The sequence below is a fragment of the Lotus japonicus genome, chromosome 4 (assembly GCF_012489685.1).
Source record: "Lotus japonicus ecotype B-129 chromosome 4, LjGifu_v1.2".
NCBI classification, from domain to species: domain Eukaryota; kingdom Viridiplantae; phylum Streptophyta; class Magnoliopsida; order Fabales; family Fabaceae; genus Lotus; species Lotus japonicus.
In genome coordinates, this window is record NC_080044.1 from 28,640,507 (window position 1) to 28,655,989 (window position 15,483).

The 15,483-nt window shown below is 36.2% G+C and overlaps 1 protein-coding gene across 1 annotated transcript; it reads left to right on the plus strand.

The window, feature by feature from the left end:
• Positions 1 to 281: 281 nt before the first annotated feature.
• On the plus strand, positions 282 to 2,121 carry LOC130712580 (cyclin-D4-1-like). The gene is made up of 6 exons (XM_057562407.1): positions 282 to 548; positions 761 to 847; positions 952 to 1,050; positions 1,147 to 1,348; positions 1,629 to 1,750; positions 1,885 to 2,121. The coding sequence occupies exons 1-6, from the start codon at positions 282 to 284 to the stop codon at positions 2,119 to 2,121; spliced, it is 1,014 nt and encodes a 337-aa protein (XP_057418390.1).
• Positions 2,122 to 15,483: the final 13,362 nt, after the last annotated feature.

A 15,483-nucleotide genomic window follows, 5' to 3' on the forward strand; every position in this document is an offset into this window, starting at 1 on the left:
TTTCTTTGCTGTAAAATGTCACTCTCTATTTATTATTCACGAATACCATTCATTTCTCTAATATTTACATTATTTACTTTCTCTTTTTGTTTCGTATATAAGGATTCCAATTGTTCTATTGGCCTTGGCTCTAAGTTTTTTCCTTCCATAAAATTCATACTTTTCTCGTCTCTATATTCCTCAAACCCACTCTCAGTCTCTACCCTGTTTTTCATGTTCTGCCAATGGCAGATAGAATTTACCCTACAACCCCAACCTTGCTTTGTTTGGAAAATATCGACATGTGCTTTGATGATTGGGAAGGCAATGCTGCTGATGGATCACCTTCGTGGGAAAAAAAAAAACGTAAATTTAACAATCTATGTTTGATTAGTGACAACCATGGATCGAAACCTTTTATGGGTTTTCTCACTCATAGTGATGAATATGCTGGGTTTCTGATTGAGAGGGAGAAAGCACATTTGCCCCGGGATGATTACTTGATGAGGCTGCGTAGTGGGGACTTGGACTTGGGTGCTAGAATGGAGGCTCTTGAACTGATTTCAAAGGTATTTTTGCTTGTTTCATTCATGGAGAGTAAAATCCTTTAAGATTTAATGACTAATTTGTGTAGATTTTTTTACCTTGATGGATCAAGTATATTTAATGTAATTTTTCTATTGAAAAGATTAGATTTTCTATTCTATGATTTTTTTTTCTTGAAATTTATTACTTTCTTCTTTGGCAGTGAATTTTCAGTGTTGTTCTTTGTTTTCAACAGGTTCATGCAAATCATGATTTGGGACCCTTTAGCCTTTGTCTCTCTGTGAACTACTTGGATCGGTTTCTATCAGTGCATGAATTACAGGTGAGATCAAATACTTGAAAGAAAACTAGTGCTACAAGGGTTTTACTTCCTAATCTCTAGTTTTATTGTCTAATTGGTTTTGCTGCTTTATTCTCTTGATTTAGAGTGGTCCGGATTGGGCTGTGGGATATTTGGCTGTAGCATGTGCATCAATTGCTTCTAAAGTGGAAGGGAATAAATTTACGAAATCTAAAGATTTACTGGTATAATAGAACTATATGACCTTATAAGACTGTCAATTTACTTTTTGTCCTGTGTATTTCCTCTGATTATCTCAATTAATACTTGGTAATTTGTAGGTTGGAGAACCAAATTTTGAATTTGATGGTAAAGCCCATCAAAGAATGGAACTTATGATGTTAAGCAAATTGAATTGGAAAATGCAAGCTTTAACGCCATGTTCCTTCTTAGACTACTTCCTCGAAAAAATGAGTCATGAGCAACAACTAACAGACTTGTCATTTGCGAGATCAGTAGAACTCGTCCTCAACATAACTAAATGTATTCACTTTACTCTACAAGCATAATTAGTCTTTCAATTTGGTTCCTCTCTAGTAGAGGTTCTACAACTCTCTATTATGAAATAATAGGCCCTTGATTTTAGTATTTCACAGTGAAGATTACTCTAAATAAAAAGTTAAAGATAACGTATTAAATTATAGAAGTTATGATGATTTATTGGTTGTAGAGGCTATAGAGAATATGAATACTTAGTATTTATACTCTCGTCCTTTTTTTGTTGTCTTGATAATAATGAAATGCTTGTTGGAAACCAATGCAGGTGTTGATTTCTTAGAATTCAAGCCTTCTGAAATTGCAGCAGCAGTGGCAATATCTGTTTCAAGAGAATCGCAACCAAAAGATATAGATGAGGCCTTAACTTGTATCTCCATGGTAGCAAAGGTACAATGGTGGAATTAGCGGAAAGAACAAATTTTATATCAGTGCTTTTCCCTTGAAAATTGATAATTTTTGTTTAATACCATCTTCCTTTCTAAATTATCGGTCTTATGAGTTTGGGGTTTTTCATTTTTCAGGAGAGAGTCTTGAAGTGTCTTGATCTGATGAGAGATTTTTCTTTGATTAAAGTTTCTGATGATTTAGGCAACGACTTGGCATCATTCATACCTGAAAGCCCTGTTGGGGTACTGGATAGTGCATGCTTGAGCTCAAAAAGTGATGCATTAATAGTTGGATCATATACAGATTCTTGGTATTATAGTCCAAATCCTAAGAGGTTCAAATCATCTGGACCCTCTGATGGGACTTTCTAGTTAAGATATTTGAATTTATCTCATTCACCAAAGTTCATTTGGTTTGGTTGAATGTGAGTTTAGTGTGTTCTTGTTAGCCATTGACAAAACTCAATAAGGGTATGTTTTGGATGAACATGGTAGAGATTTTTGTAATCTCATGGTTATAGCATGGAGAAGAGGTGCTTCTAGTTTATTTTATAAATCGATTTATGGAGAAAATATAAATGTTATCAAGATGTCAATGGGAGAGGAATTTAAATAAAAAATAATGTGTTGTTAAGGAACTTTTAATAAATGAATATTTCGACAGAAAGGCCAATTATTTTGTGTGCTATATCTTTTCATTTTATTTTTAAGAGATGAAATATAAACTGAATTACATATATCAACTTACTTATAAATTGTCACCCAATTTCTTTTAAGGATATGATTAAATATTTAATTAATTTAATTATTATATAAATTTTTAAAAAATGTGGAAAATAAAAATCATGTATTGATCTTGAAAGAAATTAATTTTTTTTAACCTTTGAATTATAAAGATTATCCAATATCGATATGTTTATTTTTGCTTTCAAAAAGTGATTCTTGAAGCGTTATTAAAAATTAACTTTAAGATATATTTAAGAATAATAATGAATTTATGTATGCTTGCAAATATTTTTTTGTCGAAAAAAGAATAATTTAATAAATCAAAAAGCATCTAAGAAAACAACCCTCTCAAGTTAAGGGAGTAAAATACAGGATAAAGACAACACAAACATAGCAAAAGACATTAAGTTTAGGACACTAAAAAACAAAAACAAAAAACAAAAGAAAACAGAAACAAGTCCAACGAAAAGTATGAAATCAACATGAAGCAAAAGAAGAGAGCACGAGCTACAACACACAAATTTGAAGCTGGTCTACATCCCAAGAGAAAGAATCACGCGCAACAAACAGAACCTCTAACCTGCTACTTTACTCAAAAGCAAATTAACAGCCCACATCCAAATCTCTGCAAGAACACTGCAGTATTAGCACAGACCAGATTTGGTTCTCCCTAAAGCACCCGAACTTAGCCAAATAGAATTAAAAAAACAACCAATTTTTCCACTCTACTCCGAGGCACATTGACTCCTAGAGCTTTTAATAGAATTGACCACAGTGAACCCGCTACCAAAGGGTGACAAGGCCACCTGCAGCACCCACAACACCCACAGCTTTCATATTCATAATCATCAACTCCGCCCACCGCTAAAGCTCAATGGGGCGATCCTCTACTAAATTTGACTCCTAGCACCTTCCCTTCACCTATTTGTTATCGTCATGCCAATATTTGGGCAACAATTCCTTTCAAATCAAATTCCTCACTACAATAAAACTCCATCCCTAATCTTTTCCCCATCAATAAAGCGCTTATGGCCCTTGTCAATATTCCCTGCGGCTCCTGAAATTCTGGGGGCAGCACCATCAATTGGTTGGACTCAGTGGCAACCGGAGAAGAAGAGTCCATGCCACTAGCATTGGTGGCACCAGAGGGAGAAGGGGCACTCTGCCGCGAGACGCGCTTGGACTTGCTCCCCTTAGGCCTACCTCTTGGTCGCGTAGGGGGAAATGGAGACGGAAAGGGAGAAGCACCTTCTGTCGGGATTGGGGTACCTGCCTATGTTGAGGGAAACAAAGTAAGATCCTTAACCGAATGGGGGAAAGGATCATTGAAAGAATCAAAACCTGAGTCTGGAAAAAGAGAATTTCCTTTAGCGATCTGGGTTGTCTCACCCACAAAACCCGACCCACTCCCTATAACATTTTTAGAGGAGCTTGAAACCAGCATGGAGGAGTTTTCAAAGTTGGGCCGACCCAACCTCCCAACCCGTGGACCCCAGAAAAGAAATATTTCTCCCTATCTCCTTCTCCCAACAAAGACTAGTCTCTACTTTAAAAAGTGATTTTATATTATTTAAATTTAATTACATAAATGTATTGTATATATAGAAAGCCATACTTAAGGCTCTAATTTTCTGTCATCAATTTCTTCAAAGCAACATGCTGATAGGCAGCGATTTTTCTATCATTGTGGGCTGGGTAAACTGCAAGAGAAACCGCCCTGGCAAAATTCTTAATAAGCTGAATAAAATTGATTCTCTGCTGCCTACAGTCAATTGTTAGGGTGTTTCCCATATCTCCCGTCAAGCAAATTCTTCGGCCGATTCTTTAGCTAAATCAAGCTGTAATAGAGCTAAAGACTTATGCTGTGGTGCTCAGATTCTCATTGAGTTTTTGCTCTGGTTCTTCTAGTTCTGGGGTGCTATCTTGCGGTTTTGTCCGGTATCATTCTTGTAGTCACTGCTTCACCCATATGACAGGTTGCCTAGGTCTGGAAGATTTCTTCCCTTGCTGATCTTTTCTTCTTGAAACTTGAGTTTCTTTTTCAACTTTGCTGCCTAGACCGCTGATGATCTCCTATGCTTTTGTTTGTTGTCTTTGTTTTTGTTATGTGACTCTTGTTTATTTTTCTGGTCTTGTTTTTTGCTTTCTTTTTCCCTGTATGTTTTATTTTTCCTTATCCAGAATGGGTACCATCTTTGATTTTAGAAAATATCTCTGACAAGCTTGGAGAAGAGTTCAAGAAGCAAAATAACGTGACTCTCTACAATATACGTTGACCAAAGCAAGAGGTACAGCATTGTCACATCAAGTTGTCAAATATTCTCATCAAAGAAGGTAACTGAGTTCAAGAGCCACCAACTAGCTGACAAGCTACATCTTTTTTGGCAAAGAGTTTCCATCAAACAAGTAGCATGCATTTAATGCACCTGGAAAAAAGAACGTTTTATCCAACGACTAGAGCTTCGTGTGATCTACACGCTCCAACAGCTATCACCACTCATAGAAGCACTTGAAGTATAAAAGGAAGACTTGAAGATTTTCAACATAAGATTGACGAACACACAACTGAAACTCTGATCCTGAAATCTTCATCAAGTCTAAGAAAAATATCCTCATCCACTTCGTCCGCTCATAAGAGAGACCAAATCCTAAGAGTCAAATCTCTTCATCTAACTCTCTCTACATATAGAACTTAAAGTATACCTTAGAGTCAAACTCAAATCCAATACTTTGTAGTTCCTGAGCTTAGAATATTTCTACGGTCACTCTTGTAAGAAGAGAACCTTGTAGAAGAAAACTATCGTGAGAATGATTGTAGGATAAGTTCTTGAGAATACTTAAACTTGGAGAAGTCCTTGAGAATACTTAAACTTGGAGAAGTCCTTGAGAATACTTGTAAAGGTGAAGTCATGTAGAATACTTGTAAAGGAGAAGTCCTTGATACTTGGTGATCAGTGAAATCTTGGTGATAGCCAAGGACTGGACATAGCCCTAGCATTTAAGGGGTGAACTAGTATAAAAATATTGTGTCTCTATCGTTTACTAATACTGTTTATCTATCCGCTGCACTAAACGATTGTGAAAAGGTTTTGAAACTAATAATTACTTTGAAAAATCAAGTTTTATCAAAACACAAGTCAAACTCCATTTCTTGTGTTATTTCATTACATCACAAACGCAATGCAAGGGTGGTTCCTCTAACAAACTAGATTCTACGGTGGTTCCTTCTTAAGATGACTGATGCAAGGGTGGTTCCTCTGACAAACTAGATTCACACTAACTTCTCAATTGTCATGGAAATCCTAAGAATCATCATATAGCCAATAGATACATGAATTCACAAAGAGAATCAACAAACCTTAGACATAGGTGTTGTTCCCCATTCGATGAACTAAGCATACATCAATTCATACCAATTTACCAATTTATCTATGAATTAATATAAACTCTTGAAAGTTGAAATCATAAATAAGTCAATAGACACATTAAACGCAAAGAGATACATCAAATAATGAAAATCCACCAATTATAATTGTATAAAGATGTATTGAACAAAAAAGAATCAAATTACATCACCCCAAATAGAAAAAGAGAGTAAAAACACAAAAAGAGGATAAAGAGGAAAGTGCAACCCAAGATACCTGACACCTTCCCCCAAGGGTCCAGCCTTCCTCTCCCCCAAGCAAGTGCCTCCAAGAGTCTCCCAAAAGTGTTCAATAGGTTTAGTATGACAAAGATGTGATAAAAATCATAAAATTCAAGCTTATATATAAAGCTGACAACTTTGACCTTTTTTCGTAAAATAATTGGTCAAGACTTGACAACACATTGATCTTCAATCTTATTGATCGCATTGTCAATCAAATGTTTGTGCTAAGAGAAACAGCTCACAACATATGCAGCCACGTCACTTATGTGAAATTTTTCTTCGATTGCTCCTTGAAATAAAACACTAAAAGACAATAAAATCCTAACAAACTCTAATAAAAAAAATTTAACTAAAAAAAAGAGAAAATATACCAAATCGAACCAAAATTAAATAAAATCTATAAAAACACCAAAATGCATGAACTTAGGCTGAAGTATCCTAAAATGATTAAAATACCTTAATTAATAAATGAAACTTTATGCAAAATGATTAGAAAAATTACCCTAAATCTCGGGTCATCAGTACTTCTTCCCCTTAAGCTCATTATTTTGAGGAACCTTAGGACCACTTGATAGCTTGTCTTGTTGGTCCTTCCAAAGTGAGTCAAATTTATGGTCAGCCTGAGATATATCAAATATATACTCCTCTCAACTATCAACCCATTTACCCTTTAGGGGTCTTGAGGTAGAGAAAGTGTAAGGCTTTCCCCTAACGAGTTATGTACAGATGATATCCATACAAGGATCCTTATCCATTTAATCCTCGAGTACACCATCAATGATGCATACCAAATTGGGTTATTTCCCTTCTTTGTTTAGTAACTTAAATACCTTCTCCTTGGTGAAGGATTCAATGTGAGAAGTCTTATCTTTGAGTTTGGCCAAGTCGTTGAATTCTTGGGAGATCAATTTGTTAGTTAACTGAGGATGCATGTTCTTTGTGACTGTGTAAGCATACTTGAATTATGGGACCTGTATGAAGGTATGAAAAACACTAGAAAGGGGGGTTTGAATAGGGTTTTACGTTTAAAAACTTTCCCTTTAAGATTTTAGCAAATCTTCTCGGTTTCTAAGAACACAAAGTGCAAGAGATAAAGAGAGGAGAAAAGCACACAAGTGTTTTATCCTGGTTCACTTGATAAATCCTTCAAGTTAATCTAGTCCACTCGTTAAGGTGATTTCTTCCTTCTTAGAATGAAGGTAATCCACTAATCAAAGATTGTTACAACTGCACTAGCACACCTTGCTCAGCGGCTAACAAATCTAAGAACTAGCAACACTAAGACACACAAGTCTTAGTCTTCTCAAGGAATATGACCTACCCGGTCCCTTAAGGAAATACAAACATATTTGTGAAAGGTTTGGGTTTACAAAGAGTTGCTTCTAAACAAGCAAGAGTAAACACAATAAGAACAATGAAGAAATATTGCTAAGGTATTCGCGGGTAAGTTTCACTTGGATTGCACAATAGTTTCTTAGTCAATTTCTTCTCTCTTCAGCCTTTAAATACTCCAAGGTCTTGGTGTTGTATCCATTGAAAGAATCTAACCGTTGGAGGGCAATTCTGGAAATTCCAGAACCTGCTGTGGCTGAACCTCGTTAGGTAAGGCGGTAGAATAGTACACTGCTTTTGTACTATTGATTATGACCTTTGCCTTATCCTAGTTGACTTCTGATAACTTGATCAGAGTCACGAGGAAGCTTGGATCCTCTTACCTTCATAACTTCTGCATCTGGACAGTTCACTCAGAACTTTTCTGGCCTTCAGAATCAGAAGTACTTTGGTCTTGAGAGCCAAGCTTTCTCTTGGACTTCAGAATCTTCAAGTCTTCAGCTTCTGGACCGTTCGCTCAGAACTTCTGGTCTTCAGAAACTTCAGCACTTGAATATTCCGAGCCCACATCAGAGCTTTAATCTTCATAACATCTGAAGCATTAACCACCGTTCAGAAGAACGTAGTGATTTCAGAAGCGTTTTACTGGTTACTCTTTGGTCTTTAACTTCTGATTAATATGTCTTTGAATCAGAATCATAACCTGTTTGTCAAACACTTAAAAGACAAACGTTAGAGTACCATAATTGTTCATACACAAATATAAACTTGTTATCATCAAAACATAGAGTTGTACAACCTGACCAAAACTTGGTCTTACACTATACCTGGAAACGATTCCTAAGCCTCCTAGATCTTTTCATGTATTTGTTAACCGATTCATCAGCCCTTAATTTTATAGATATTAGATCAGGTATCAAAATATCAAGGTAGGGCATGTACCACCTATCATGGAAACTCATTTCCATGTCTTCCAAGTTTTGTAAAGAACTAAGCAGCAATGAAGAGTACCAGCTGAAGGTTTCCCTAGTGAGAGATAATCTTAATCCCCATGTTGCTATATCTAAAGCATCTTGAGAAAAACTACAACTTGTAAAACTCATTCTGGTTCTACTCACTAAATTGGGTCATGAATCGGCCTACATGTTCCATAGTTGATTTTTTCGTCTTCACGTGAAAAGGCAGTAAAGTCATGAACTTTGAACTCCCTTAGAAAGGGTACGAACCTATCAACCAATTCAGGATATTACTTCCAATAGACAAGCATATCGAGTGGCCGGACCTGAATGTCGAAATGCCACATGTTTACATCGAAAATCATGCTCAGTCAATCAGGTTTGGCCCCCTAGGATCCCCAACAGTGGTTGTGTCTGCCTAACTTGGGGAGGAGGACACTGGTACTGAACATCTAATGGTGGGGTTTCTTTTTCATAGAATGGATGTTAAGGCATTCCTCCATACCATTGATTGTTCATCGGTGTCCATGGTTAGGCGTTATCTCTGCCGACCCAAGGGGAAGCATTAGTCCATGTGGCTTCCACTCCCATGGGCATCGACTGCACCAACGAAGTCCTATCGGTGATCAAAGTGTTATAAGGGGTCAAATTTGGTTATGGGAAACCACAACTTTTGAGACCCTTATTACGCTTTGCCGCGTATACCTGCCCATACTGTGAATGTAAACACCCAATTTTTTGACAGGTTTTTCCCAAGGGTATGGTTTGGACAACATAAACTGCTGACTTAAGTTGTCTTTTCTTCCACTCCCATGGGCATCGACTGCACCAATGAAGTCCTATCGGTGATCAATGTGTTATAAGGGGTCAAATTTGGTTATGGAAAACCACAACTTTTGAGACCCTTATTACGCTTTGCCGCGTATACCTGCCCATACTGTGAATGTAAACGCCCAATTTTTGGACAGGTTTCTCCCAAGGGTATGGTTTGGACAACATAAGCTGCTGACTTAAGTTGTATTTTCTAAGACTTTTTTCTTCCAAAATATATCTCATTGTAAATGTAAACACCCAAATTTTACCCGTTTTTTCAATGTAGTGGTTATTTAGTTAAATTCATAAAAACCTTAAAATCTTAAAATCCATGAAAAATGTTAACAACCTAGAAAAGTAAAAAAAATGTTATGAACTTACAAATTTGTTCAAGTTCATTTTAATTGTGTTTAGTTAGCTTTTTTTCGGATAGATTTTTTTCCCATGTTCACAAAAATCAAAAAATCACACACAAGACGAAAAAGGCCTAAATTCTCTCAAACAAAATACCAGCTAAAGCCCAAAATCCCTCATTTTAAAACATTTTCACGAAAGTGGGGTTGAGAATGTTATATTCTCAAGTTTGGTACAATTTTTGAAAAAGATATTCCCAAGTATGTTGGATACCCAGGAAATATGAATTGACATGTTCTGTCATATTTCTATTTTCAAGGAAAATGGTAACAATCTTTAATTCTCATGGGAGTGAAAGTTATTTCTTAAGACAATTTCACATTTCTACCATATTTTATCACATATATTTCTATTTTTTATGTTGCATTTTTTTGAAAATATTTTCAATCATGTAACTCATCTACCAAACAAAATTTTAGAATTTACTAAACAATAAATTATGTCTGGGCATTCCTAGAAATCTATTTTCAGACTCTGTTCCAGACCCCCGAATCATTGGGACGACAACAGCCGCACAAGAGGAAGGGGAGAGAGAGCAACACGTTTTTTTAAATTCTCCTCTCCTTCTTCCCACTCAAAAACCCTAGCTGCAACACACCAACGTCAACCACCATACCTTCATCTACATCATTCTAGCATGCTCCAAGCTTCCAAACAACCCATATCTCTAGCCTCTTACACTTTCCCACTCCATGGAAGCATTCACATAGCTCACTACACCATATTTTACTTTAAGCAATGAAGGTATATGTAACAAGCAAAAAATGTTGCCTAAAGGTGCATCGGATATTAGTGTGTGCATGTTGCCATAAATGGTTTATTTTAGGCGATACATTTTTTAACAAAACTAAATAAGTGTTCTCTATGTAATAATATGAAACAAGTATTACGTAATAATTATTGTCTTTTTCCTTACAATAAGTTACATTTTCTCTAAGCGTTATCATATTATCATATAGTATGAAAAATTGTCCCCATAGAGAATATGTAATGCCGGAATATGAAACAGTTACTAGTTGTTGTGTAAAGTTGTGAAAAACAAAAATTGATAATTTTGTATCTATGACTACATTTTCAGCTGCTGCATGCGAATTGCAAAAAATATTGTAGTGACTCCATCATCATTATCACCATTTAATTTGTTCTACCTCGTGCTCCAATTTCTCATCATAGCGTCCTTTCCGCTCACTTCTGTGTCAAAGACACTGCAAAGCTTACAGAGTAACCGGTCCATGAGGAGCAGCACAGCCGAAAGCATCATATGCGAATTGCAAAAAATATTGTAGTGACTCCATCATCATTATCACCATTTAATTTGTTCTACCTCGTGCTCCAATTTCTCATCATAGCGTCCTTTCCGCTCACTTCTGTGTCAAAGACACTGCAAAGCTTACAGAGTAACCGGTCCATGAGGAGCAGCACAGCCGAAAGCATCATTTGCTACACAGGAAAGAGACCCCTTTAGGCTTTAGCTTGTGTCGGTAGTTCATTTTTGGTAAAACTCCAACCACTTTGATTCATTATTTATGGTATTAGTTGGCTTGCCGTTATTAATGTGAACAAGTGTGCATGTACTATTTATGTTCAAGGTAACATCAAAATTAATCTCTTTTTTTTAGAATCCACGATATATGTTAGTTGAATCCACGTTGAAGGAAAGAAAAACGTGAAGTAGTTAAAGGTTCTCTTACATTTTTTTGGTCAAAAGGTTCTCTTACTAAAATGCGGCGTTTAGTGTGGTACAAGCAATTTTTTTATGGGCATGTTACAGGAATGAGTTGTACCACTAATTATTTAACACCTGTACTTTTAAAAAAAAAAATGCAACATACGTAACAATTATATGACAAAATACTTTTCTATTTACGTATAATTTATGTATCAGCCCCAAAAGATAACAACATTTACAAAATGATCAAAATTTGGGAAAGAAATAGGAGAATTGAAGTATCATAGTTTCCAGGAACAAAGGGAAATCCAATATTAGCCCCACCCTCCTTTGCAACAATTATCCAAATCTGTAATGCTGCACCACCATTGTCATATATATATATATATATAGCAGCCTCGCAAGCCATTCCTTTATGTGTACAGCAAAAATTATAATGACAAAATCCACAAATTGTAAAACCCACAAATTGCTCCAAGAGAATTTGCCCCAACGAATTGCAAGTGAGAATCTACCTCAAGAAACCAACAAATTGCCCCAAAATTGGAAAACCCACAAATTGAATGAAACCCAGAAAAGTTGAAGATTTGTTCTTAAGAGGTTTTGTTCCAAATTGAAACATACAAGATCGAAACTTTATCATTGTTTTGTTCAAAACTTTATCATCGTCTGAAGCCCTCTTTCTCCTCCCTCGATGTCTCTCTCGATCTACCGATCTCTCAGTTCTGAGTTTGTGCTGGTTGTGGAGGCTGATTCGAAGCTTGGTGAACCACGGTTCAGATCTGGAGTCTGGACGATGTTGGAAGATTTGCGACCCATTCAAGAGGAAGAAGGGTGGTGGTGCGGTGGTTGGAAACAGGGGTGATAACCTAATTTGGGCATGCTCTGTTTATTCTAGGATGAAGAAGGAGATAAGAAGAGAGTCAAGTGCTTGATTAAAAACTAAATAAAAAATATGTGGGTTGTATATACAAAACTAAAAAATACGAGGGTCAATACATGATTGTTTAAAATTAATATTCAATCACCACTTACTTATCCATGTCAACACAGATGTATTAATATTATTGGCCCACATCACTAGTGTATGGTACACTCGTCTGAATGTTGGGGCACCGGAGCAAGCACCCTAAAATGCCATATAAATGTAAAAATGCAAGAGAGAAAGTGGGGGCCCATGCGTTTTTTTACTGATATTATTTTTTTCCCAAAGGGGAGGGAATGATATATCTATTTATCTAGCAATTAGGGACACTTCATCGTACCGTTGGGACATGCCTCTAACGGCCTTCAAAAATTAAAAAATAAAAAATATGTTTTGGGTTTCTTACGTTTACACTTTAACATCCATATCTCATATCTCATGAAAGCACCAATTGTTTGGAAAAGGGAGAAAAGTGATGGCTTGTGGAGGACCATTTGGTTGCTACAGTATGGCTTTGTAGGAATACTGCTAGATTCAACGCAAGGGCAATTGGTGAGGAGGAGATTTGCGGCTTAATCAAATGGAAGGCTTGGCTATGGCTAAGAGCAAGAGTCTCATCCTTTATAGCATCCTATTATGAAGGGGAGACAGATCCTAATTATTGTCTAGCTAATGGGCCTTGAATTTGTTGGGTGGTCTTGCTGTACTTGATGGGTGGGAAAGGCGGATGGTTCTATTGAGGGTGATGGCCATTATGTGTGCTGTATTGCTTGCGGCCTGGCATCCCTAACAGAAGCTATTTCTCTTCTTTTACTTCCAGCTAAATTAGCTGCTGTTTCCCTGTTTTTTTAGTTCTTATATTGGTTGGATCACCCCTCACCCTTGTACTCCTTATAATGCATTCTTTTGGCTTTAAAAAAAAAACAAAAACACTAACTAATCTCGTTAGAGGAACTTTCACTGTACCGTGGGACATGCCTCAAATCTCTTCAAAAATTGAATAAATAAAAATTTGTTTTATGTTTCTTATGAATTACACACTAACTAATCTGATTAGGGGCACTTTTAACATACTGTGTAGGACATGCGTCTAATCCCTTTGTGAATTGAAAAAAAAAAAATCGTTTTTGAATATCTTAGGGTTGACACTAACTAATTTTTTTAGGAACATTCTTATACTACTGTGAGACATATACTTAATCCCTTTAAAATTAACATAAAATCAAAATGTGTTTCTCTAACTAATTTGGTTAAAGGCTCTTTCATCAATAGAAAAAACTTCTTGTTCAGCCCCCTACCGCTTAGTGCGCTGACCGTGGGGCGAGTGATTAGTCTCACGGCTATCGACTGTGAGGATACCTTGGTCATGACCAAAAAAGGCTCTTTCATCGTGTCGTGGGATATGTCTCTAATCCCTTCGAAAAAAGTAAAAATACTTTTTTAGATTTCTTAGGGTTTACACTCTAACTAACTTATGGACTCTTTCACCTTACCATAGGACATATCTCTAATCCTTTCAAAATTGAAACGAATCTACAAAAATTGAATTTTGAAATCTAGAACTACGTAACCCTAGTTACCCTTTTTAGTAATAAGTAGGATTAGGGGCCGAATCCGCCAAACACTCCAAAAATAAAAGTCATCTTTAAGGCCGCCTTTTGAAAACAAGTTTTCTTAACTAAATAAAAATTCAAACTTTATAACAATGTAGTCTTGATTTCTCTTTTGAGAGATACGTATAATCGGGAGTTGAACTCGCCAGGCACTCGAAAAAAAAGTCTTTTTTAAGACCAATTTGAAAAATAAAAAATGTCAACCAACTCATGTTCTTTGTTAATAACTATGTAACCTTGATTTTCCTATCGTGAGAGGGAGTACGTAGGAACAAAGTCGAACATGTCAGGCTAAGATAATCAATAGTAAAAAAATTCTTTCATAAACCAAGAATCACATAAAGTGAAAAATACATTGATATTAATCTTTTGCGGGTAAAATCAAAGGTTTCATATTTCTAATTTTTTTACTAATTAACTTAAGGTAACTGTTATACAATTTTTTTGCATGTCCCAACAAAGGTCGTAAGTTGGAGATGGAAACTTATCAATAACAATACAAGCCCCACTAGGCGTGCTCCGTGTGCCAATTTTTTGGTTCAAAAAATTTCAGGTTTAGGGTTTGCGTGTGAGTTTGGTAGGAAACCAACATAACATTTCTTTAATCAAGCAATTACTTGGGGAAGGCGCTATGTTCCTCAATGCTACTTCTTAAGACACTCCAAAAAGCTCTTAGTGATTTATATTAAGTGTGTGTTTGGATTAGCGTTAGTAGAATTGGATCTGGCCAGAATTGAATCTGGAAGAATTGGATCTGGTAAACGTGAGTTTGAGTGACGTGATTTATGTTTGGATACATTTATCAGGAATTGGATCTGATAGACTTGAATTTGATCTGTAAAAGGGTGAGGGGACAATTGGATCAGCATTGATGCTGAAGCAACAAATTGTTGTGTTAGGATGGATCCAATTCTGGGGCCAGAATTGGATCAGCATTTAGCATCCAAACATCAATGGAGATGGGAAAATCACGTTTGAGGTCTTTAAACGTGGATCAGGCCTGATCCAACGTGCATCCAAAGAGGTTGAAGACGAGATAGAATGAAACTTAGGTAAATGGCAAAAACAGATAAATAAATGCCTAAATGGATAAAAGTAAAAGCTAGAAATGTAAAGTAAAGTAAAGGGTGTAAAAATAAGTAAAGACTGGAAAATTAAAGGAAATAGATTTGGCTTATTGCCACTAACACACGTCCTGCTCCTTGCACAAGCCACTTGCAAATCGTGGAGTGTAGCCGTGTAGGTGCCTTCTCACTCCTAATCAATCTGGAAGACTATTTTGACCGATCTTTTTTGTGTCGATTGGTTCACAGTGGATAACCACCACTCCTATTCATAAGGTATAAAACCAAAGTTTACTATGCAAGTGACAAAAACCCTGGCTTCTGGGTGTAGCTTCAAAATATCTTTCGAAATATTTCCCTTGACATAAGCTTTTGTATGTTCATAAATCTTGTCTAGATGCATGATTCTTAGGCCAACGGCTAGTCCCTGTGCTACTTTTGTAGTCGTTACGGATTTTTTAGTGCTAACAATGTTGTATGATATTGTGTGATAGAAATAGTTTATAAAAAAATGAAAATAGAGATATAAATAAAAATGAAATGTACATAGAACGGAAATACTATATGGGTTTC

Coding starts and splice junctions, on each gene's coding strand:
- LOC130712580 (XM_057562407.1), top strand. CDS start 282: ATGTGCTTTGATGATTGGGAAGGCAATGCTGCTGATGGATCACCTTCG. Junction 1,051..1,146: donor CGAAATCTAAAGATTTACTG/GTATAATAGAAC, acceptor GGTAATTTGTAG/GTTGGAGAACCAAATTTTGA. Junction 1,349..1,628: donor CGTCCTCAACATAACTAAAT/GTATTCACTTTA, acceptor AAACCAATGCAG/GTGTTGATTTCTTAGAATTC.